The following is a 25,327-nucleotide window of genomic DNA, read 5'->3' as shown; positions in this document are numbered from 1 at the left end:
CAGGCTTGGGCTGACAAAGTGGCAAGTAATATTTACATCACACAAATGCCAGCCAATGACCATCTGCAAAAAGAGACAATCTAACCATTTATCACTGATACCCCCACTTTCAATGTCCTGGGGGGTTACCATACAACAGAATCTCAACTGGACTTGTCATATAAATACAGTAGCTATAAGAGTACATCAGAGACTAGGAATACTGTGGTGGGTAACTCACCTTTTGACTTCCCAAAGCCTGTCAATAATCTGCAAGGCAAAAGTCTGGAGTGTAATGGAGAACTCCCCACTTGCGTGGATGGTTGCAACTCCAACAACACTCAAGAAGCTTGGTACTATCCAGGACAAATCAGCCTGCTTGATTGGCACCACATCCACTAACATCCAATCCCTCCTCCAGCAACCCTCAGTAGCATCAGTGTGTACAATCAACAAGATGCACTGCAGAAATTCTCCAAAGATCTTTAGATGGCATCTTCCAAATCCATGACCACTTCTATCTAGAAGGACAAGGGCAGCAGATACATGGAAACACGACCACCTTCAAGTTCCACTCCAAGTCGCTCCTCAACTCACCTTGGAAGTATATCACTGTTCCTTTAGTGTTGCTGAGTACTAATTCATGGAGTTCCATCCCTAAGTCCATTGTGGTTCTACCTACAACGTACGCTTCAAGAAGGCAGCTCACCACTTCAAGGGCAACTAGAGACAGGCAATAAATGCTGGTCAGCTAGTGACATCAATGTTTCAGGAGTGAATAAAAAAAACTGGAAAAAAAATTTTTCTGCAAGTTTGCAAAGTCAACACATTGCAAACCTAGAGGCTGCTGTGCTGTCTCCATGCATAACGACATTGCATCCTTTTCTCAGTAAAATAGTCTGAACCTTCTTAAGATCTTCTTTAGATCTCTCATATCACTTAGCCTTCCAGCAAACCAGACTTCAGAACTGGCCACATAAGCTCCTTCATGACCTTAATTTAATCTATGATTTCAAAATATTGCAATCTTGCAAACTCAATTATAACAAAGGACAGGTATATTAAATCAATCCAGAAAGGTTCTAAATCTAAAAATTATAGGAATGTAACCTTCCCTGATTACAATGTTTTGTGAGAACATTGTCTTGGTTTTACACTGAGCTCATTGTTTTTCTGGAACATGTTAGGTTAGAAACTAGAAATAGGTATACTGAGAGAATGCTGCATAGTCGGAGGTGCCATCTTTCAGACAAACATTTAATCAAGTTTTCATCTGCAATCTCAGGAGGATGCGAAGAGTCACGTGTCATTATTTATTCCTGAGAAATATTTATTCCTCAACCAATACCATTAAAAAAAGGATAAACTGACCAGTACATCCTTTGTTTTGGTGAGCTCACTGTCCTTAAATTGGTTATGTTATCTGCATACTCCCTAAAGATGGAGGGGCGGCCTAGTGGTATTATCACTGGACTGTTAATCCAGAGACCCTGGCAATATTCTGAGGATCTGGGTTCAAATCCCACCATAGCAGATGGTGGAATTTCAATTCAATACATATATAAAAATAAGAGTCTAATGATGGACCATTGTTGATTGTCAGGAAAATCCCCTCTGGTTCACTAATGTCCTTTAGGGGTGGAAACTGCTATCATTCCACCCCCCGCTTTCTCTGCTAAATTGATTATTGTATCGGTGCTGCTTCATGCTTCCACGAGGAGCTCAAACAGTTCACCACCCCCTTCCACTGTACCCTCAAATTCACCTGGACCATTTCTGACACTGACCTCACCATGTCTATCTCTGTACTCATCACCAAGATCCATTTCAAACTGAATAACTACCACGATTATCTCTCCTCACCCTCCTGCAAAAATTCTACCCTGTACTCACAATTCCTCTGCATTTGCTGTCAGGATGAGGTGTTCCACTCTATTGTCTTACCTAATTTAGGGACCACAGTTTCCTCTCCTCTGTTATTAAGGATGCCCTCAACCATATCTCTGCCATTTCCTACACTTCTGCCGTCAAATGCTTTCCCCCAACAATGATAAGGATAGAGCTCCCTTGGTCCCCACCACACTCCACATACGGCACATCATCCTCCAACATTTCCATTGCCTCCAATCAGACCCCACCACCAAAAAGATTTCCTTCCCCACCCCTGTCCACTTTCCACAGGGACCGTTCACTCTGTGACTCTCTCATCGGCTCCATACTCCCCACCAACCGCTTCACCACTCTCCAGTATCTTTCCCTGCAAACACAGAAGGTGCTACACCTGCCTGTACACCCCTCCTGTCTCAGCTCCATCCAGGACTCCAAACAATCCTTCCAAATTCAGCAGAGATTCACCTGCACTTAATTTAATCTCATCTACTGTATCGGTTGCTTCTGATATGGTCTCCTATATCAGGGAGGCCAAACTCAAACTTGGGACCGGTTTGCAGAGTATACGTGATCTGCATGCACCAAACAGCCCGACCTTTGATTGCCAACCACTTTAACTCCTCTTCTCACTTCTCTGCGGCATGTCCATCCTTGGCCCCCTCCACTGTCAGAATGAGATCAAAAGTAAGCTGGAGGAACAAAATCACATATTTCGCCTTGGGAGCTTACAGCCCAATGGCCTGAATATTGGCTTCACCAACTTCAAAATCTCTCCTCCCCCAACCTGTCCATCTTCTGACTCACCTATCCACTCCACCCCTCTCACTGACTAACCACAATAACCCCCGCTTGCATCTACCTATCTCCATCTCACCAACCATCCTCTCAGCCCCACCCTCTGCCTCTATTTATTTCTGGGCTCCCTGGAGTACAATGTTGATAAATGTGAGGTCATCCATTTTGGTAGGAATAACAACAGAATGGACTATGTTGTAAATGGTAAAAGATTGCAGCACGCTGCTGTGCAGCAGGACTTGAGTGTCCTGATGCATGAATTGCTAAAAGTAGGATTGCAGGTACAGCGGGTAATTAAAATGGCAAATGGAATTTTGTCTGCCATTGCTAGAGGGATGGAGTTTAAAAACAGGGAGGCTATGCTGCAGCTGTATAGGGTCCTGGTGAGGCCACACCTGGAGTACTGTGTGCAGTTTTGGTCTCCTTACTTGAGAAGAGATATACTAGCACTAGAGGGGGTGCAGAGGAGATTCACTCGTTGATTCCAGAGTTGAGAGGGTTGGATTATAAGGAGAGACTGATTAGACTGGGATTATACTCATTGGAATTCAGAAGAATGGGGGGAGATCTTATGGAAACATATAAGATTATGAAGGGAATAGATAAAGTGGAGGCAGGGAGCTTGTTTCTGCTAGCAGGTGAAACTAGGACTAGAGGGCATTGCCTCAAAATAAAGGGAAGCAGATGTAGGACCGAGGTCAGGAGGAACTTCTTCACTCAAAGAGTTGTGAATCTGTGGAATTCCCTGCCCAGTGAAGCAGTTGAAGCTATGTCACTGCATGTTTTCAAGTCAAGTCTAGATAAATTTTTGAACAGTAAAGGAATGAAGGGTTATGGTAAGTGAGCAGGTGAGTGGAGTTGAGTCTCAAAAAGATCAGCCATGATCTTATAAAATGGCGGGGCAGGCTCGAGGGGCCAGATGGCCTACTCCTGCTCCTAGTTCTCATGTTCTCTCTCTCCCCAGTTCTGATGAATGCTTTGGCACGAAATGTTGACCTTGCTGTTCCTCGGATGATGTCTGGCCTACTGTCCTTTTCCAGCTCCACATTTAATGACGCCATCCTTACCAGGTCTGGCCTACATGTGACTTCAGACCTACAGCAATGTGGCTGACTCTTAACTGCCCTCTGGGCAATTAGGAATGAGCAATAAATGGTGACCTAGCCAGCAATTTCTTAATCACATGAATGAATTAAAAATTGCTTCATTTGTTGTAAAGCACCTTAGCGTGTACTCAGATCGTGAAATATATAACATAAATGCAAGTCTTTCTTTTCCTTTGGCTGCAATCAACAAATACCCAAATTAAAATTCATGAAGATTCAAATTTTATTATCAGTGGCACACTTCCTTTCTGCTGTAACTTGGAATATAATTTTCATACAAATTGGATTCGTGAATGGATGTCCTGTGAAGGATTTACATGTAAACACAAGCCATGTTTCAAACTTTTGCTTCTGTGAATTAAACCAGATCTGGTGTTATATTTTTCTACTTACTCATCATTAATTTAACCTGCTTCCAACAGCAAATAATTCAGATGAGGCATCAGATATTGACTCAGAGCCAGACCTGCCTCTGAAGAGGAAACAGCGTCGTAGTCGCACAACATTTACAGCAGAACAGTTAGAGGAATTAGAAAGAGCATTTGAAAGAACTCACTATCCGGATATCTACACTCGAGAGGAACTTGCACAGAGAGCTAAACTTACAGAAGCACGAGTGCAGGTAAAACAATATACATCTGACAAATCAATCTGTGTATTCTGTTCTGAATACTACAAATTCTAAACATTGAAATTTCATTGATTATATATTATTCACAATAATTTTTTATTTGTTCATTAAATTACTAAATTACTTGAAAAATCCAGTAAGCCAGATTGGTTTGTTTACTGAATTTGAGATACTTTGTTGGAGAACCGCATTTCATGGTGGAGGAATGTCTTTAATAAATAAAACTACGTTGCTGAATACAGTGCCCCATAATAAACCAATCTATTTATTAAAGTTTTTGTGATGATTTCAAACATATTTAAAGCAGATTGATCTATATCAATATCTTTTTTTGGACCATACCTCTACCTATGTATATATTGTGTGTAGATAATTTTTGTCTTTTGCAGGGATTTCACTTGTGCTAAGTTGCACATAACTCTCAAGACTAAGTGATACTATGCTTGTGATTGAGCCTAGATGAGGCCACTGTAATCCGGCAGTGGCCTCTTCTTTGCTGATAAATGTAGCTAAGAGTATTTTACATTATGTCTTATGATCAACATAAATGAAAGTACTTAACACCTGTAGTTTTATTTATGTGAATGATGTGGGTTAAACTCTGACTGAAGAAATTGCCGCACATTGATGCATTCTGGTTAAAGCTCCCTCAAAGTCATTATTGTCCTTAGTTATCCATCTGCATGAGAAAATGCTTTGAAGAATCATGACAATATGTCACAATATATTTCACTACAGATTTAAAGAAGTATAGATATTACTATCAAAACTCCAGGAGTCGGGTGTGGGTGTGGCATTTCAAGTTACATTTTGAGCGTAAAACTAACCTTTAGGATTGGGAGTCCATTGCTGAAATCATGCAATATTCCCTTCCACAATGCAGCCACAGGGATTTGAAATTCCTGCTATTACAAGAAAACTTCAATCCAGTAGGAAAACAGTCAACCTGTAATGACTCCATCTGTGTCAACTTTTTTCCTCCAGTGCCATTTACTTTATTTCCACTAATCTGCTTTTGCCCTGAGAGTATTACAGATTTTCCTGTTCATTGTGCATATGGAAGAGAAACTGGAGGCAGAGACTCTTGGATCAATTCTTTGTTCCTATTCCGGATGGATTTTTATTGTTCCCTAAATTTATCATCAAAGCATTTGCACTGAACTAAGCAGAGGCCCAGAGCTGGTCCCTGAATGAGGTGGGAGGTCATTTCTGGCCTCCTGTTTTATTTTTCTCTTGATACGTACATGTGGGATGCATGAATGGCGGGATGGCCTAAGAAAGTCAGAAGTGGGGAATGTGCTGGAATTCTCCTCAAAGCAGTATGTTTGCTGAGGCTCCAGGGAGTTGTTCATAGAAGAGACCAGACAGCCTGTAAGCATATTTCCCTTTTCAAATCATGATTTTATGTCTTAGGACTATCTTAATAATGTGTGCAAATTGGGATCTTAATATGCACGTAATAACCTGCTGCAATTTTGAAAGGTAATTATGTGATACCTCTGCTGCATAATCTCCATCCATTGCAAGTTTAGGAATGCAGCCAAACTAGTAGCCCCTAATGGGATTTCTGGAAATCACTGAAGAACTGGCTGCTGCGTGCTTTCTGTTTAAAGGCCAGCGAAGCATAATAGCATTTAGCTACGCAACATAAAATTCTATTGCTTGTTTACTTACTCATCTTCCATCAATCCTTTCCCCCTTCAATTGAACCTAGGTCTCTGATATTGCAGATTCCTGATTCAGCTTTCTGTGACTCGCTTGATGGATTCCCTGTGCCTCAGTGCTGGAAAGGCATGGTCATTTGTGCTTCGAAATTTAAGGGAAACTCAACAATCATGTGCCTTCCCCTCACTGTTTGCCCAATGTATACTTCATATTAAAATTTCCCTGATGAAGATCTCAAGAATTAAGAAAGTTAATCATAATGAACAATAATCAATGGTTTGTTTCTCCATAAGGCAGCGCATAAATCACACAAATACATTAAGCACTTTATTTATTCACTAACACATTTTCTGTAGCACCTTTATGGCTCTCTAATGATGCCCTGAGAAATCTAGACCAAAATGGTGGCAGATTTGACCCCCATTTTGAGGGAGAAATTAACCAGATTTTCACCCTTGCTTGTACCTCAGCACTCAGTTAGCCAGTGTGTAAATGACCATCGGGTAGGAACTCTATCAGAGAAAACTATGATGACCCAGGTTGAATGGACCACTAATTCCAAACTTAAACTCTGCTTGCTGAGGTATAGGGAGATGCAAGCATCTATGGGACTCCAACATGTTTCAATTCATTTAGGTGATGAGGAAAGAAAAATGTTGGGATCAGTAATTTCGCAATGGTTGTTACCTTTCTGTATATACATTACCCCGTGCAGAATTGGACCATTTATTTAACTTCACCAAAAGTGCTGGAAAATAGCAAACCTGCAATGCGATTGTCATTCACCATCAAAATGTCTAATATCTACACAAACATTTCACTTTCCAGACTTCCAGAATGTTTGTGAGTGAAGTATGAGCACTAACACTTTCTAAGTGCTTGCCCTTCAGTGCATGCAGGAGCCACATTAATGCAGCAGCTGCCACAGTGTAGCTTTAACCTTGTGACTTCTCTGCATTCCTCACAGCTTCATTTGGTCTCATGAGGCCTATCATCTTTTATGTGGCTTGCTGTGATCTACTTCCCTGCTAAATTCTCCAGAACAACTAACATATGGATCTTTTACGAAAGCCAGCATGAATGACAGATTTAAGTCAATCAGAGACTTCTTCATGATGGTTCAGTGATGGGAATTTAAGTTTTCTCAAGACAGTAGGAATACTGAATATAACTTTTATTTCTTGTAATAAATTTTCACATTTTTAAATGACAGTTATACAAAGATTCTTTGCTCCTTTAGAATCTCTAGAATGCTATTTCAAAACATCTGCACCACAGCACCGATGCTGAAGAACCCCAACAAACTTCATTCTACATACATTATAATTCATACAAGATTTAATCAGGAGTTACGTGTATTTTAGAGGTTAAAAATAAACACTTTGCTCATAAAAATAATATATCTTTGACTAATTCAGAAAGTGTTCTGGTTCTGTCTTACCAATTGCATATCAACTGGAACATGTTCACAGAATTGTGCCGGATTATTGAAAGTTTTCTTTTCACTAAAATTCCTATTTTAATATAAATGTAACTTTTAAAAATCTTTTCCTAATTCCTCGATTTTGGTATTTTATGTATGCATGGGGTAATGAATCAGATGAAAGGATTGTGATTTTAGAGACTGACAATTGCAACATTTGGATAAAAAAAGTTAGAGGAGGCAACACTTTGCAGGAACCATTTGTTGTCTTCTTTGGTGTGATCCTAGAGAGTTAATCGTGATTTTTTTTTAAACATTGTGGTTTAAGTATTCTTGCTTTCAGGATAGCTGCGAATAATTGTCTAAGAAACTCAAGCTTTAAATAATGCACTATTGATAATGAATTAATAAAATGTTTGACTCAATCAGAGTACTTTGCCTTATGCCATGCTAGTTGCCAATAGTCCCAATTAAGTAAATATAATTCATAACTTAAATATTTTACTGTAAATTTTCACTTCTTATCCATTGGGCTTTTTGTGCATGAGCTGTACATTACTTTGTTCTCTCTCAATTATTTTCATTTTATTATTTGTACTTTTATTATGGTGATAATTGCACTGAAAGTAATTCAATTCAAACTGTCCTGGAAGTGATCCTGTTTAATTTATTAGGTTTGGTTCAGCAATCGCCGAGCTCGTTGGAGAAAACAAGCAGGAGCCAATCAACTACTGGCATTTAATCACCTGATTCCTGGAGGATTCCCACCCACAGCAATGCCAGCACTGTCTCCTTATCAGCTGTCTGATGCCAGTTATCCTCCTACATCCATACCACAGGGTAAAACATATCCCCATGTTTAAACTATGTGAATATTTAGTGTCTGTATCTCTATCAGCATCTGATCTTAGAATGGTCAATTGACAGCAACTGTCTACACCAACATCATTCAGAATAAAGCAAGAAGCATTAAAAGAAGCACAGGATTTAGCATTTTTTTTGCTTATAATTTTAATGGTGAAGTTAAAGAAAAGAAAAATAATAAGTTTTCAATGGTTACACTATTTCATGTGATATTTCTGTCAGTTGCATTCTCTGTTACTTCTAGGTTGAAGAATAAAGACGGCAGTAGAAATTTTCCTTGAGCAAAAGTATTGCGTGATCATTACTGTGCAGGCCACCTGTTTTACTCCTAGCTTGACATTCTAATCCGTTGTCCTCAGCAGAACTAAATATCATGTGACATATATTAAATTGCTGATATTATAATGTCCACCTAATTCTATTGGCCCAAGACACAACTTTTTTCCATCCAATTTAAACACTGGAGGGCTCTGATTCTGGTGGTTTGGTGGCTATTCTGCCAAATTATTGAAGAGTATCTCAAGCATTCTTAAAATTGTGGACAGAATGAAAAGTGTTTAAATGATTATTAGTTTGTTTTTGATCCCCAGTAATACAAAGTTTTTCCATTTGTCTTGATCTTTGTGCCTAAGAGGCTTCTCTACATGGTTCCTAAAGGCAGTTTGAAGTTTCTGCTGCAGTCATTTTTTCCAGATGTTTCTTGGCATTGAAATAACCTTTAGTTATGCAAAATAGTTATCAAATGACTTTAATGTGTACATTTAAGAAAACATTCTTGGATAACTTTTTGTACGCGAGACATTGGCACTCGGAAATGGAACACTTGCCATTTTGTGACCCGGTGTCGCTGTCAATCATTTCACATGGAAGTGAAACTCTGTTTATAGTCCCTCACAATGGTGGAAGATTGCCTCCCCACTTCACATATAACAAAAGCATAATGTTTGCTTTCAAACAATGCTAAGCATTTCATTGTAACACAGTTCACAGAGAAAACTTTTCCACCCATAGATACCTTACCGAATTGTACATCCACTGCTCTCATATTACCTTTTCCATTGTAAATAAGGAATGAAGGATGGGCTGAGATTATTCTTTGGCTGTGCTGTAAGCTCAGTGAGAATGAATTGTCAGCCTGTTTTACACTGTGCTTAATTTCCTCTTCTATTGAAGTTGCTCATTCTGAATTACCACCAAAGATCAATTTCATAACTGAGATGTTGAATTTAACTGATTTACATTCACTCAGGGCTGCATTCAGAGAGTTCAAACACTTTTTTGAATGGAAAACTTGCAGCAGGAAGCTATTGGAATCTTTCATCTAATCAGATTGAGCGGGTTTTTAAATGAGGCCCCAGAAGGAAAAGAACTGACAGCTAACACTTTAGAGTAGGAGTCCCAAACCAATGGCCTGTGGGTCACCAGAGCATTTCATATGGCCTGAAGTCTGCTGCACAGGTAGACATATTTACAACTCATTCATAGAGTTCCCATAAATAATAATTACCACCCCATAATCAAAGTCTCATAATTAGTAATAAAAACGTCTTAAATGAGAAGGATCGTAAGCCAAGTAAAATGATGTCAAGAGAATTTTTTGTTTAAGTAAGTTTTATTTGTGTTTTATTGAATCTGGAGGTTCAAATACATGTAAGTACAAATGGAAACATTTGTAAGGGACTCCTCCAATCATAGGCCCTTTCACTCTTGTGTGCACTGCTGCTGTAAGGGAACTTAGCAGAAGATGTGAGAGAGAACCAGTCTGTGATTGGAGGAGCAGTGACCAATCCAAATTGTTGCAGCAACCTGTCTCTTTCTGAAACTTGTCCCTAGCCCTTGGTCTCCAGGAAAGAAAACATTGCAACTTTCCCACTGTCTCCATCCACCCCATGGAAAAAGGTTGACCACCATTATGTTAGAGGGATAGATATTAAATTAGACAAGAATGCATCAGGGTGAAAAATAATAAAATTGTCCTTGAATTTTCCAAACTTTCCAAGTAGGCTTGAAGCTTGAGCTTGATTTGATCTTGTGAAAGGGAATGGGTTTTGAATCATCAAAAATATGGTGTTTTGAAACTTTTCTACACCTCCGCTCTTTATGCAGATACAAATAACCTGGGGATGACAAACAAATACACATATTTGTCAATAAAGTTGAAGTCCAGTATTATTCTGTGACTGTCTACATATTTAGTTGTGTGTTAGTACAACATCTAACTACATGTTTATTGTGCACAATGCCATGCCATTTATACAGTGTGGTGTATTCCATCCAGCAGTGCTGTATATAACACAAGACTATCCAGCTATCCTCATGTCAATCACCCTGAGGCTACTTTTTACATAACTTTAATTCATGTTGATATGACATGCAATTGCTATTGTAACAACACATAGAATGAAATGATCTTTTTAAAGGCCATGTCCTTCTGAAGAAGCATTTGGCAAATAGTTTGCTCAAGAAAGGAAGAAATAGCATAAAAAATACGCAGGATATATTTCTGCAAGACAAGGCTTAGAATATAGATGGTTGTTCGACGAACGATGGATTGAAGATTTGGGAATGGAAAAATATGGGTCCTGAAGTGGTAGATGATTAGACAGGGGGCTTGTTAAAATATTAAGGGGCCATGGTGTGATGGCTCCCCACACACTTTCACTGCTAGGCCATTTTACAATGGTGGAATGAGCGGCATAGCAGTTCACCACTTACTGGAGCTAACTAGTGAATGGGGCTATCTGAAATTTTCTGGAGGTGAATGGGGCCACACCATGTGGTTTAGTTGCATGGAGGCGGGCTCCTTGTGGGATCTGAGGAGAAAGGGGTGGTGAAAACGAAAGCCAGTGGTTCCATGCCCTAGGAGGAGCCTGTCAACAGCAAAGGCCACCTTGGTGACCCATTGAGCCTGGTAGGATGAACCTGTCATCATTGAGATCTGTTTGCCCAGCCCTGTTAGAGAAAGAATGAAAGAGCCCCCTCCTGTGAGGACTCGTGAAAATGTTCTTGACAGCAGTGATTTCTCTTAGAGGCACTGGAAGATTGCTGCCCACTTACGTGTGGTCCCAAAATCACAACATAACCTCTTCCGAGATAATCCAGGCCAGCGTGTCCAATTTATAGCACTTCTATTTCTTTGCATGTTAATGTCAGTTATTAGAAAATTGGAAGGCTCCTAATCAGATGCTTTAATATGTACTTGATTCTCTGACCTGTGTTCTTGTCTCGTGATGCTCTGTGTCAACATTATAACCTAAGATAATTTGCCTCTGAATCATTTTCTTCACCATAACAACACATGCTAGGGACATAATGGTACATTTTGGTGTGATTTACATAACTTCAGCCTGAATTTATAAACGACTCCCTTTTTTTCAGAAGTCACTTCAATATTAAACAATATTATTTTGAAGTATGAAATAAAAGCATCGGTGAATGTGAAAAAGTATCACGAATAATTTAACTGTTGACAGTGACATGAGATATCACCTTTCGACCTAGTTTAGTCATTTCTTAAGAAATGAAAAGATGCAGCACTAATGATACAATAAATGTTATTGTGCTTTCAGCAATCTCAGATCCAAGCAACACAGTTCACAGGCCACAGCCTCTGCCTCCAACATCAGTTCACCAAAGCAGCCTCCCTTCGACTCCAGACAGCAGTTCTGCTTATTGCTTATCCACCAGCAGGCATGGATTTTCAGGGTACACAGACAGCTTTGTGTCTCCTGCAGGTTCTACCAATCCCATGAACCCAACGGTTAGCAACGGCCTCTCACCTCAGGTCAGTTTTGTGATTCAAAACAGGGTGTCTACTATATCTATGAACCAAATAGTTTACTACCCAAGGCAAAACTAAAGAAGCATTTCTGAACTTAAATCATTGCACAAATCTGTCTGTGCATCTCATGTGACTGCTAGTTTTTAGCTATTCATTGTTCAAACCAATCTTTCAGACACTTAATTTTCTCGGTGCTATATAAGACAAGCATTTGCTGCGTCTATCATCTTTTGGAGTGTTGAAAAATAAAATAAGGTCACAAAGTGAAATCTTATAGAAAAAAATGATGCAAAAATTATTGACACTTTTACAAAAAAAATTTGAAATGAAGCAGAAACCATTTCCAATGTTAAATTCAATGAGAATTTTGAAGTTATTGTAACAACCCAATTTATCAATGTTCATTATCTTTCAATTCACTAATTTACATTTTTCTTTTAGTTTGTTTAATGCATGTTTTAATTTTCTTCTCTGCTATCATGCCTACTGGGTATATTTTATTATACTGTCTTCATTTTAGTCCAGACATTACCGATAGTAATGATATGCATATTGTGTTTAAAATGTGATTCAGTTGTGTTACTTTATATATTGTGAATCTACAAACTGAACCAAGAATTTCAAAAGGGAATTGTTAAAAAGAGGAGTACCTCACCACAAAGTGGTGCGTTACTATAACAAGCTCTTTCAATGTGTGATTGAAGTGAATCCACATGATTATTGGCCACTTTATTTGCTGAAAATGGTTCAGGAAAATGATATTAGATGCATAAATAAGAACTGTCAGCATCAACTTGCCCTTTGATTGAAATGTATGCTTTATCTTTCAATGCTTTGTTAAGGAATTTTAATATATTAATTTCACAATGTTATTGCTCCGCAGAAGATTCACATTGCTACCAGAGGATCAGTAAATTATCCTCAGATAGAATAATTGCAGATAGCGTTGGGAGAACCTTAAAGTTTTTAAATGTATGACCAGCTGGTGGAAAGTTGACATTATTATTTTATTAAAATATACTGTCTCCATTTGTTAGCATAAGTTGGACACAGGTGTCATCTGATATGTACACCAGTTAATTTTTAATATTGGTCACAAGGGACTGGATTCTATAATTAAAAGTGAGTCATTTCAAAGCTAGGATACGGAGTGTTAAAGGTATGATTTTCTTGAAAATCTTGCTATAAATTGAAGAACAGAAGGAAGCACAGAATGATATAAATGAAAAGTGAAAAGACAATTATAGTCAATTACACACCAATCATTGGCTACTGCTACCGCCTGAACAGTAAGGGACATTTTAATAGGCAGAAAATTAGATTCTAATGGCACAAAGAGTGGTCAAAATGACTCCTTGCATCTGTGGCTTTTTATTCTTTATTTAATGTGCAGTCGCATCATGCAATGTTGTCTCTGCTTTCTGCAGCGCACTGATAACTCACAGATCCAACAGTTCACAGTATTGTAAAAAGTATAAAGATTGAATAAACAAGTTTCCCCTTTCGCCAAATAAGAACCTTCCCGGCTTGTGTGAACACTGAGCACAGAATTAATTGACACCCTATTTTCCTCTTCCACAAGAAATTGACTAAGGATATAGCAGAATCAAACAGATTGCTTATGGAATAGAATGAGAAATTTTGTCTTGTGTTAAAAATACTCAAATACTGTTTGTGATTAGTTTCATTGTTATGAATGTCATGACTTCTGATTATGATAAATGTATCATTGCCACAGAGATACATCGCACAGATCAATTTTAACTCCCTATGTGTTTACTGGTTTTGAATGGGTTAAAACCAGGCCCACAAATTATGCGAAACTGTAAAATATAGGACTGAGTAGGCTGTTCAGACCCTCAATCACATCGGTCATTCAATTAGACCATGGCTGATATGCCACATTCTCCTCACTTATCTTTGTTTTATATTCCCTGATAATCATACCAAACAAAGATCTGATATTAAGTATATGCCCTCTTATTCTGGTTTCCCTCACAAGAATAAAAGATTATTGTTTTATCTGCCCTATCAAATTCTTTAATCATATTTCACACCTCAATTAGATTACAACACACCTCCATCCCAAATTTTTCACACTAACAGAGACAGAAACCAAGTTTATGCAGCATGTACTCATAATTAAGCCCTTTATGTCCACTATAATTCAGTGAAATTTGTATTGCATCCTTTCCATGGCTGATATATCCTTTTTGAGATTATGGCCAGAAATGACTGCAGTTCTCCAGATGTGTTCTGGCCAAGGCAACAATGGTACCTAATAACCACACTTATGTACTTCAACTCCTTTGAGAAAAAAAGCCCATAATTGGTTAAAAAGGCTTTGAGACATTCCAGCCCTAACAACTATTTTTTAGTACAAAAACAGAAGTTGCTGGAAAAGCGCAGCAGGTCTGGCAGCATCTGTGAAAAAAAAATCAGTTAATGCTTTGGGTCCAGTGACCCTTCCTCAGAAGTTCCCTAGCAACTTCTGTTTTTGTTTCCAATTTACCGCATCCGCAGTTCCATCAGTTTTTATTAACTATTTTTTACTGTTTGGTTCACATATTGTGCCTTGTTTAGTTCTGCCACAGGTTTAGATTTTTTGGAAAAAGCATGTTGAGGTATATGTAACCAAGATGAGGAATTCAGCATACAAGTTACATAGCAAGGCCATAGTCAGGTGTGGTAGGAATATTGAGTCATACAACACAGTCAAAAAATAGATATAAATTTCAAATTTTGGACACTATCTTGGTCTCTATCAGTTATGCCAAAATGATTCTTGTAATTCCATAGGTCTTGTGTAGCAATGTTATGTTATTTCAAAAGAACTCCTCACAATTACAAATATCACCAGGGGATTGGTTAAAGAAACACTTCTGCAAACAAGCTGCTCTTTCAATTCTTATAAATAAGAATGTAAGAAAGCATAAAATGAAAGAAGGGTTTTTGGTTGTTGTCGCATTTGAGATCCAGGCATTTGAAGCATATTTTCCTCTGACATTTTATTCACCATTTATCATAACATCTGTGTCAAAGTCAATGAAGGTTAGTGCACTTATTTGGAGAATAAATAAATAAAGAATTAATTTGCAGTTCTACATCTGTAGATGTTATCAGCCAGCATCTGCTCAAAGGTGACAGGCTGGAACTCTCTGATCTACTTTCATCCTTGCAGCTTCTGAAGGAGGACCTTTGTTTTTATGACCCTGAGCTTCGGAACACGGGAAGGATGAGTTGTTATGTCATCACTGACTCATGGGACAAATATAGTACATAAAATGTGTAATTGCAGTAGGCCTCATTCTTCACTTTTAGTCTTCCGTTTACAAATGTTAATCACTTCTTTTCTCGTCCAAATTATGCTTTCTTGGGATAAGATTAGTAGAAACTGGAGAACAGTACTATTGAAGAGATTTTGACAAAGACCATCTATGTTTATTTTAGATCACTAAATTGTTTAAAGTTTTCAGACTCAACCAATTAATATTTTCAACAAATCCCAACATTTTCGTGTTTTTGAACAAAAGTATTTGCACATGATGCTGAAAATGCATCTACTTTTCAAAGTAAGTCTTTTACTTTTGAGTATTTTTGCACAAACGTCATTTCTTCATTGATAGTAATACAGGGGTTGTTAAAATATATACACTGCAGTAATATTGTATTAGCCTTTGATCAGAATCCTCTTCTGATATGTAATCCATCATGTTTAGTTTTATTACTGTATGGATTAAATATCTTTTACTGTTTTGAAGCCATGAAGGAATCTAGAATTTATGTCCATATTGGTGTGGGAACTAAGTGCCCTTTCACTTCTAAGCAGTGATATTATAGGTAATAAGATCTAGTTCAACTCCATGTGATACACAGAGAATCATGGATACATAGGCATGAGTTACAAAGCACACACAGTATTGAGGCATTTCGATCATGCCATAAACCACAAGACTGAAGCTGGAACAATTTATCTGAATTATGTGAAATACAAAGTTATGCTAATATCTTTAACTTTATTTCGGGCCTATTAAAAATATTTTAACAATATATTAAAACATATGTTATTATATTTTTTACATAAGCTCAAAAATCATTACTTCTGTTATAACACCCGGCTTATGACTTTCAATATAAAAAGATGAAGTAAAATAACTCCTTTGTACTTCATCCCTGACTAACTTACTTTTTGTGTAGCTTCCAAAGGCAGCCTTATTGAGTGTCATGTGAAAGCAGTTTTTATGTGTGAAAGGTTAAGACTCTCAATGACTCCCCAGTCCTCGAGTCCCTGGAGTTTGTTGTTGATAATCTGTTGCCTTCTGATCTGTTTTTTTTTGGAAGAATGCATACTTTCAAGCTATTGTGCCAAAAATATTACAACACATGATACCCAAATTACAATACTTGGTAGAAGAAGTATATACATTTTCTTTTGTAGTGAACCAGTTACAAATTTAGAGAATGCACTTACAAACCAAACACAACATGGAAAATCTCACTCATGTCTTTCTGAAATAGTTAACAAGTAATAATATCAAAATTTTTACAACCTGCTTCTATCAATCCAAAGGTAACTTAATGAGAAAGAAAACCAATCATTTCCTACCAGTTCTTATGACCAGATATCCTACTTTATTCCTACAATAGGAGTTGCCAGTCTTCAGCAATTGCTCTGTAATTGTGCTGAGAATATAGCTATTTACGTTACATAGAGAATATCTTTCCCCACCAGTTCTACAGGTGTGTATCATAATGCACTTGAATATGTGGATTAATAATATCTACATTGAGAATATCTCTGAATGCCACCTTAAGACATGATAATTTAAATACAACTTAACCTTATCAATTAGGTATTAAAGTCAGACTGGAGACTACCTTGACCAGCATCAGAGGAGACTGGCTGACACATTAAAATACATCTGATACATATCCTTACTATAATTTAAAAGCTCCTTATAATTGACTTTTAAAAGATGAATAAAGTTAATGTCTCATCTCCCAATAATATTGTAAATATTCTTCAACTAGTACATCTTCTGAAGGTGCAGCAAATAGTGAAAAACCCTATACAACCTTTGTGTCACAATGCATTGAAACATCAATTTAGCTGTATACTTTTTGATTCTGCTATTGAACAATACTTAAGGCTTCCATTTTTGAAACATTTCCGGTAAGAGTTTTGTCTCTTTTATTCTGGTGGTCCTTCATTTATGTGAAAGAAATGTTTTTTAAGTTAAAAATCATGTGTTAGCAGTGTCAAGTTTACAATGGTTAAGCAGGAGGGGGCATAAATTAAGTCTTTGTCAATTACTCACGCCCTGAACTCAAATGGAAATTTTCTCAATAGGTAGGAAAAATAAAATTTAAAATCTGAGCTTTCAGAATTATTGAATTTGTACTTCAAGCTTGTTTTGTACATTTCAATTCCAGATTCAATATAGAGTTCTGATATTATTGACCAAATAAACTTTCCCAGTTAATGGACAAATCCATTTCTTTTTACTGCTGATTGAGTAACTATGTAATTGAAACATTAGTGGTAATTTTGTGTGATGTTGCTGTAACTTGTGTGTCATTTGGCCATTGATCAATGAATAAGGAAGAGATTCACTGATGTTTTAAAATAAAATATCGATCAGAATCAAACTGCAGCACAGTCTGAATTTGCACCAGTAATGAGCAAACAGCAAATTTTTGAAAAATTGTCCTATTTTTCCAGTTTTTGGTTCTGTTTGTCAAATTCTTCATGTTTCCTCTGCCCTTCCAAAATCATTGCCGGAATGAAATGCTTAAATTATAACAAAAACCAATAAAACAAGTAACTGCAAAAGGTTAAAGAACTTTATGTATAACATCAGTAATGTAATATAGAAAATCAAAATATTTCAGAAACAATGAGTAAATAACTCTAAAGGGAATTTATTTTAGTGGATTATGCAGATATCTTGGCAAGTGGCACGTGCCATTTAATCTGGTGGGATAACATAGATGGTCAGACTGAGGAAGAAAAATAAGCACTGAGACCAGCACTTCAAATTCATTGACACACTCTGAAAGGGAGCACTGATCAGAGAATCAGTGGTATACATTACAGCTCAAAATTCTTTTCCAAAAATGGGAACATTGAACTTACCTGACAGGGTGAAAGGGAGTAATCTACAATATAGAACACAGAATAATTGTTTTGGAGATAAACGCAGCTAGCTGAAGCCATCAGAAAAAAGTTAAGTGGCAGTCTTAAAAAAAAGGCAAAACAAGATCTTGAATTGCATAGCTGGCGGGTTGAGTTTAAAAGTCTGAGAAAGTGGCAATGAACTTGTTCAAAACAACGTCTGATCCCTTTCTAGTACAGAAATCATGCAAAATACTGATCATTGTCAATTTTTTGGAAAGAGAGTCTACCAAAGGGAAACAAAATTGACCCTTGGATTTGTCACCAGAGTTATGTGGAAAAGCTATGCAATGAGGAAATGTGTACACAAGAGAGTCTAGCTGAGACTTTCAGTAGACCATAGAAAACTTAATTCTAAAAATATCTTGAGTGTAATCACACAATCCATTAAAAATAACTGAGAAAACGATGACAAAGAAAGCAATTGATAGCGTCTTGAAGGAACCCAGAGAAACACAGCATTATAGGAGAGAACCAGCACGGCTTTATGAGTGGGAGATCATGCCTGACAAATCTGTTAGAGTTCTTTGAGGAGATAACAAGCTCTGTGGATGGAGGAACACAGTGGATGTTGTTTAATCAGCTTGCAGCAAAGCTTTTGATACAGTGCCACATAGATGACTAGCCCATAAGGACACCCAAAGAAAGTAGAGATTCTCTGACGCTATTTTTAACCCAACTCCAAAAACCAGTATTGGCCAGTTTGGATCTGTTGCCTTTTGTATGCTGTCCACTTTTAGATTCTAACACTTTGGTAGAAGTAGTGTGATTATAAAAGATGAGAAAAGGAAGATAAAAGTCAAAATGTTGAACATATTACAGTTTCTTGAAGAGGGCATAACCTCACACCTATGGAAAATGAATTATAATATATTTCTATATGATTTTGACCTGTCAAAGTTTATGCTGGCATTAACAGCTTGTAAAGCAATAAAAATATGAAACTGTCAGTGTTGGTGATTAATTCAGGGTAATGGAGAAACACACTCCTGAATACTCTTGTCAGAAATAGTAAATGAAAGGGTTAATTGCTTTTGACCATCAATGATCCAGCAGTAGCTTGACCCTCTTCTTGATGATGAATGGAGGGTTACTGACCCGCATGTGTTTCGCATTAAGGCTGAGCTTTGCTGTGACATCTTCAAGAGCATTTATCAGGATTCCACTGACAGCATGTTCTGTAAATGACAGAAAGCAAATGTGTAAGGGTCAGAAAGGAGTATGTCATCAGCTCCTGTATAATACATTTCTGAATCTAAAAACTGTCAGTAGGTTTTGAAACAAGAATGTTAATTCACTGCAAGAAAATATGTATGAGAAAGATCTTATTTATCTTGAGAATAATGAAATATGGTATAGGTTTTGCTAGCAATTTGCTTCTTGAGATGATGCACCCCAGTGGAAGAAGATCGATTATTAATCTGTGAATAAAATATATTTTTTAATGCAGTGCAGTTTTCTGCTTCAGAGGAAAGAGAAATGAAATATAATCGTCCATCAGGAAATTTGATTCACTTAACATGGTCCATGGTTTTCACAGATGGGCTTTGGTATTAAAGGGAGCATTTCTTCACTGACTCAACCAGTTCCAAGGTCTTTTTATGTGCTATCTAGCTGTGAAATATTTTACTGTTTATTCACATCAAATTACTCTTAACGGCTGTGATTTTAATGATGTCAGGAGCAATTTAATTCAACACTTCCTCACAGAATCTGTATGGGCATTGCAATACTGTTTAATTTACTACAAATTAGAACTTGATTTCACAAATTTTATGCTAACAGCCTTTGTTTCTCTGTTGCCATTAAAGTGCTGCTCAGTCTCAACCCTGAATATTATAAAATTGGCACCACCAGAAATGAGTAATGTGATTATTGTAAGCCTTACTTAGGTGTATTCTAGATACCATATCTAAATAGAAAAATGTATCTCAATTTCACAATTTTTATTTTTTTTTCTGTAAATCACCAACATGCAAAATATTAACACCAAAAAAGTTGTATTTTGTTAGAATCAAATAACAGTAATTATTTAATTCACAACACTTTGCATATTCGATTCCAATTTCTCAAATAAATGTTTTTAATTTATCTATTTAGTGTTGATTTTAATCGTATGTTTACAATATGGGTGAAATGGTGGCTTGGTACAGGTGGCCCGGTGGCTCAGTGGTTAGCAGTGCTGCCTCACAACACCAGGGACCTGGCTTCAATTCCAGCCTTAGGGAACTGTCTGTGTGGAGTGTGCATATTCTCCCTATGTCTTTACGGGTTTCCTCCCACAGTCCAAAGATGTGCAGGTTAGGTAGTTTAGCCATATTGTCCAGGGATGTGTAGGTTAGGTGGATTAGCCATGGGAGTTGCAGGGATAGGGAGGGGTGTGAGTCTGGATCAGGTGCTCCTTGGAGAGTTGGTGTGGACCTGTTGGGCCAAATGGCCTGTTCCACACCGTAGGGATTCTATGAATTGTCAAAATGCAAAAAAAAGCGATGAAATTGCCTTCCAACAGAAAAGATAATCAGGTGAGGTATAAAATGTACTGATAATGCAAAACTGGTGATTGAGAATTATCACCAAAGTCGAATTTCACACTCTTGATCTTTTCAATAATTTCTTGTCACTTCTGACAAATTCTTTGATTCATTATATTTTATAAATTTTATAAATTATAAGTTTTAAAAATGTTATAAATTTTATAAATACTGATAATAAGCTGCGAGCATGGTCCTTATGTCACTAAATATGTTATATTTAAAAAGGTTTAATCAAGTGAACAGTACATAAAAAATGCCTGGTGTGTTTTCCAGGGCAGGAACCAAAAATTTCCATGTTATTTCTTTTAATTAAGTTTTGAAGAGGTACATTCATTTCTCATGCCTGCCTATTCAGATCAATGCCAACTTATTTGCAATTGAACAATTTGAATTTTCTAGTTTTCAAATGTAAATGCAAGGGAATCTAACTTGGAGAAAATGAGTGAGAATTTTCTATTTTTTCTCTATTTATATGAAAAATGTTAAAATCTTTGTTATTGAAAATCATCTTTTTGTATCTATTAAATACCACTAATTTACATTGCTATGAAAACTTCCAATCACAGAGATAATGTGATATTTTTCTCCCTGCTCTTTTAATCCATGTATTTAACTGAGTTAGTGACTGTGCTAAATTAGCAGCTGATGATTTTCAGACACTCATGTATCGGTATATTACAGCAAATTTAAGGGCAAGATTTTAGTTTGCAATCTTTGCTGCCTGCGTTTAAAAAAAGATCATAGATTCAAAATGAAGTTACATCGTTTCTCCCCAATTAATGTTAATAGTTTAAAAAAGGCACACAACCTACTAAAGTCATAGCAAAGTATTTATGCTGCTTTGTTACAGGTTTAGTTATTAAAAATCAGTGAAAACAAAGATGAACACTGATATAGCTGCTCTCTTACCTAGTATCCTGTTTTGCAAAGATAGAAGTTTGTCACTGATTACTGTAAGTAATCATTTCAATTTACAAGTAAACAAAACTTTCTCGAGTTTGCACTAGATGTTTTCAATCCATCAAAAAACAAATACCTTATAACCTTCTTTTATGTTTTAAATGCCGTGGTGAAAAATGAGAATTTCAAATGCCTTTTAATTATTTACTTCCACCAGAGATTTCAATAAAGAAAATAAAATTTGGAGAATAAAATCTTCTAATAATTAGAAATTCAAGTTATTTGAATAAGGCAAAATGTTCCGCACCTGTTAAAAAGTGGTGGTGTGGTATTATAATATTCCTAAAATAATTAACATGTTTCTGGAGTGTGTCCAAATCCTAGTTCTCATTCAAACCTTACAACCATCTCATTATAGTTTTGAACTGTTACTGAGACACTTATCATAGGCCAGTTGAATAACACAGATCTGATAGGCACATCATATTCCCGATTAATTTTAACACTTGGTGGCAAGTTGTGTAGTTGTTGATTACATTTTCCACGGAGTTAAAGTCATTCAAGGCAGGTTTGTTGATGATGTTGAACACAAGCTTTATATGTTGGAAAATGTGTCAGGGCAATTATTGGAGAATGTGGTGACTTAAAATGAAATATTTGATTTTTACAGAAATTACAACAGAGACTAAGGCCATTTGTTCCATCAAGTCTTGCCAGTATGCACAGTTCAGCTGGGTTTCTCTGATCCAATTCCATTATCCTTTTGTTTTATTCTATCCTTTCAAAAGTAATGTCATAGTATGACAGTTTAACTGTCAAAGATAGATAGGTTTGGATGAGGTAAAGCCCAAAGTGTGATGTTTGGACAGGAAAATATGGGTTTAACCTGTTTGGATGTGAGGGAGAAATATCTGTGCAACTGTAGAGTAAGTAATTCCAATGTTCAAAGAGTCATTTTGTTGTGAATTTAACTCAACATACTTCCATTACTAACGACTGACAGGTTTTCTGAGCTAAGGGCTAAGAAGTGAAATTAAAGATTTAGAAACCTTCAAACAGTAAAACCTACTAGCTGAAGACATGCTTACAAGAGTGGCTATTGCATCAACAGGACTCCTGAAAGCGTGCTACTAACGTTTGACAGGTGGTTTTTAACTTCTTGGAGGTCAGTTCCCTTGTCTTGGATTTCAGTCACTTAGATCACCAATTACCAGCTGTCACCTTTCACATGGAAGCAACATAAATAGTCATACATTATTTCACAGGGCAGCGGGGATGGGCGCTCAGAGGCAGCTACAAGGAAATAGGGCCTCCAACACAAAATCTAAATGGAAAGCGTAATATCTTTTATATTGCACAAACTCAGGCCCTTACTGTAGACTATTGCTGGCATTGCAAATTTCCTGGAAGAAAACCAGTTTCCTGATGAACAAGGTGGAAAACTGGCTACCAAGATAGTCATCACTGGAGGGGTGCCTTAGTGTCAGTTTTTGTCAATCTCCAAAATTGTGGTCCCTTCTCCTCCCTGCAACAGCTTATGTAGATGGAAAGAAGAACAGTATTTGTGGATTGTGACTGTGAGGCATGAATGAATGAGCATGACATGAGTGTTAGCTGCCCAGATAAGAATAGAAGGAAATGCCTAGAAAAAGAGGAGTGAGAGTATCTGCGAGGTGCACTAGGTTTGGCGAGCACTGTCCAGGGGATTACTGGAAAAAGTGTATGAATATGGAGCTTTGGCATAAAAGTCCTACTCCATTCACTTTTCAAATCCTTCAAGGTGCTAAACTCTTTCAGTGCATTGTCTTCATGTTGGAAGGACCACAGTTCCACTGCTTACTACCTTGGCTGCTTCCATTCTTATCTGCTTGGTTGGGCAGGTTTGGTTTTTCCATCTTTGTCAAATACCTGCTCAATTCAATTCCACAGATTCTGCAGCAGGATCTCCAGGTAAGAGTGAAAGACAGGAATGTGGACTTCCTAAGTTTCCTTTTGTCACAGACATAACTTATCTGTTCTCTTTAGTACTGGTGAAGTATGTTTGTCTGTCAGAGGTTTATGTTTTCTTACTCTGAGTGTGGATCTCAAATTAAGTTACTAAAGCAGCAAACTTTTATGAGTTTAAAACAACAAAAGTTATTTATTTATCTTACACTTATTCTGAAAATAGGGTAACATTTCCATTACCAATCTCATATATCCTCTTTCATGCACAAAGATTATGTACAGATAAAGGTAGTTTATTGTTATAGCTTACAAATTTTTTTTTCATGATAAACCTCTGATTTCACAGACAAAGTTAAAGTTGGAAAGTTGAAATGTGGGTCTTGTAAAGTGAAGGATTCTCAGCAGGCTGTGAAATGTCTTGTTAGGTATATAAGAGGTTCGTTCTCAGGTGAAGTCTAAATTAGAACAGGGTTCGGGATTCTTCTCACGGTTAGTATTTCCTACTTGTGAAGTAATGCTGATAATTACCTTGGCTGCTTTGATGACTTGCAACTCATTCAATCTTTTTCTGGTGACTCTATCTGTAAGCAGTTCTTGCTGATTTTAAAAGTGGGCAAAAATTATGGTGGTTTCATCATGTAACATTTTACTAATTCAAAGCCCCTTTTCAAATAAGGCAAGTGGTAACATTGATTTTGCATCTTGTGATGTTGTTTAACACTTGGATAATTTGAGATATTCAGTGTCTTTGTATTTGATCAACGCATTCAATTTAATGAGTATACTCTTTAGATTGGTTTCAGGTACATATCTGATTCATATAGATCTTGAACATATATTTTGTTCCCTTTTGAGATAGGGGACTGGTTTGATCAGAAAATAAGTTAATTGGCTGTCTTTTGTAACCTTTCATGCCCAGTTTTAAATATAAAAATTGACTGACTGTTCATAATATTTGGGCATGACACTTTCCGTTGCATTGTTAGTTGACGCCTTAGGAATTAAAATAGATTTCAACCATTCTGACCTATTATGGGATGCATTTAACTGTGGAAAATAGTTTTTGGCAAATTAAGTGAGTCACCTTAACTATCCTATCTGGTAGAGACACTCAGAAGTAGAATCCTAAGCTATGATTGAATTAGGGAACCATGCCAAAGCAGGTTGACAGAACAACCTGGTTCCCAGATCACACCCGAGCCCCCATTTCATCATGCGCGGGTTTGTTTCAAGCCAATGTGACATATTGGGTAGAAACATCTTTCCTGGTGCTGTATGGGTAATGGCTAAAAAAAGGGAAATCCGGCGTGAATGAGAAATCTATTCTCACTGGGAAAAGTGCTCCTGATTTTCCCCTCGAGTCCATAAATGGTGAACTCAGAATCTTACCATATAGAGTGTTGATCACCTTATTTTCATGTATTTGGATCTTCTTAAAATTCTAACTTGCCTTATTTATGTGCCACTTTCTACTCCCTTCGTCTTCACTGAGAAACTTTGATGCAATAGTGCAGGTACCTGGCAGCTGTAATTCTTCAACAGTTTGTCCCGTCAGCAACTCCTTACAGAACAACATCCCTGTATTCTCCTTGACATTTTATCCATACAACTTGAAGTCTGCTGACCACCACACCATA

General features: G+C 37.1%; 1 protein-coding gene and 1 long non-coding RNA gene across 5 annotated transcripts in view; one reads left to right on the top strand and one right to left on the bottom strand.

Annotated features, from left to right (window-relative positions):
• The window catches only part of pax3b (paired box 3b), a 91,735-nt gene that overhangs the window by 51,765 nt on the left and 14,643 nt on the right, over positions 1–25,327 (top strand). For 2 of the 4 annotated variants that reach the window (XM_048542288.2, XM_048542287.2), the window contains exons 5-7: positions 4,193–4,392; positions 8,164–8,329; positions 11,923–12,137. In XM_048542288.2, coding sequence (XP_048398245.1) covers positions 4,193–4,392; positions 8,164–8,329; positions 11,923–12,137 — 581 coding nt within the window. Of the gene's footprint in view, positions 1–4,192; positions 4,393–8,142; positions 8,330–11,922; positions 12,138–25,327 lie in introns of those variants that run through there. The other 2 variants (XM_048542291.2, XM_048542290.2) reach the window with 2 other exon arrangements.
• The window catches only part of LOC132210531 (uncharacterized), a 164,672-nt gene continuing 155,678 nt past the window's right edge, over positions 16,334–25,327 (bottom strand). Inside the window, exons 2-3 of the long non-coding RNA XR_009446649.1 lie at positions 19,408–19,487; positions 16,334–16,458 (exon numbers count right to left, since the gene is read on the bottom strand). This is a non-coding gene — a long non-coding RNA (uncharacterized LOC132210531). The remainder of the gene's footprint in view (positions 16,459–19,407; positions 19,488–25,327) is intronic.

Source organism: Stegostoma tigrinum, chromosome 14, assembly GCF_030684315.1.
Source record: "Stegostoma tigrinum isolate sSteTig4 chromosome 14, sSteTig4.hap1, whole genome shotgun sequence".
NCBI classification, from domain to species: domain Eukaryota; kingdom Metazoa; phylum Chordata; class Chondrichthyes; order Orectolobiformes; family Stegostomatidae; genus Stegostoma; species Stegostoma tigrinum.
Note: the sequence above shows the minus strand (reverse complement) of the source record. Positions and strands in the feature narration are given on the sequence as shown.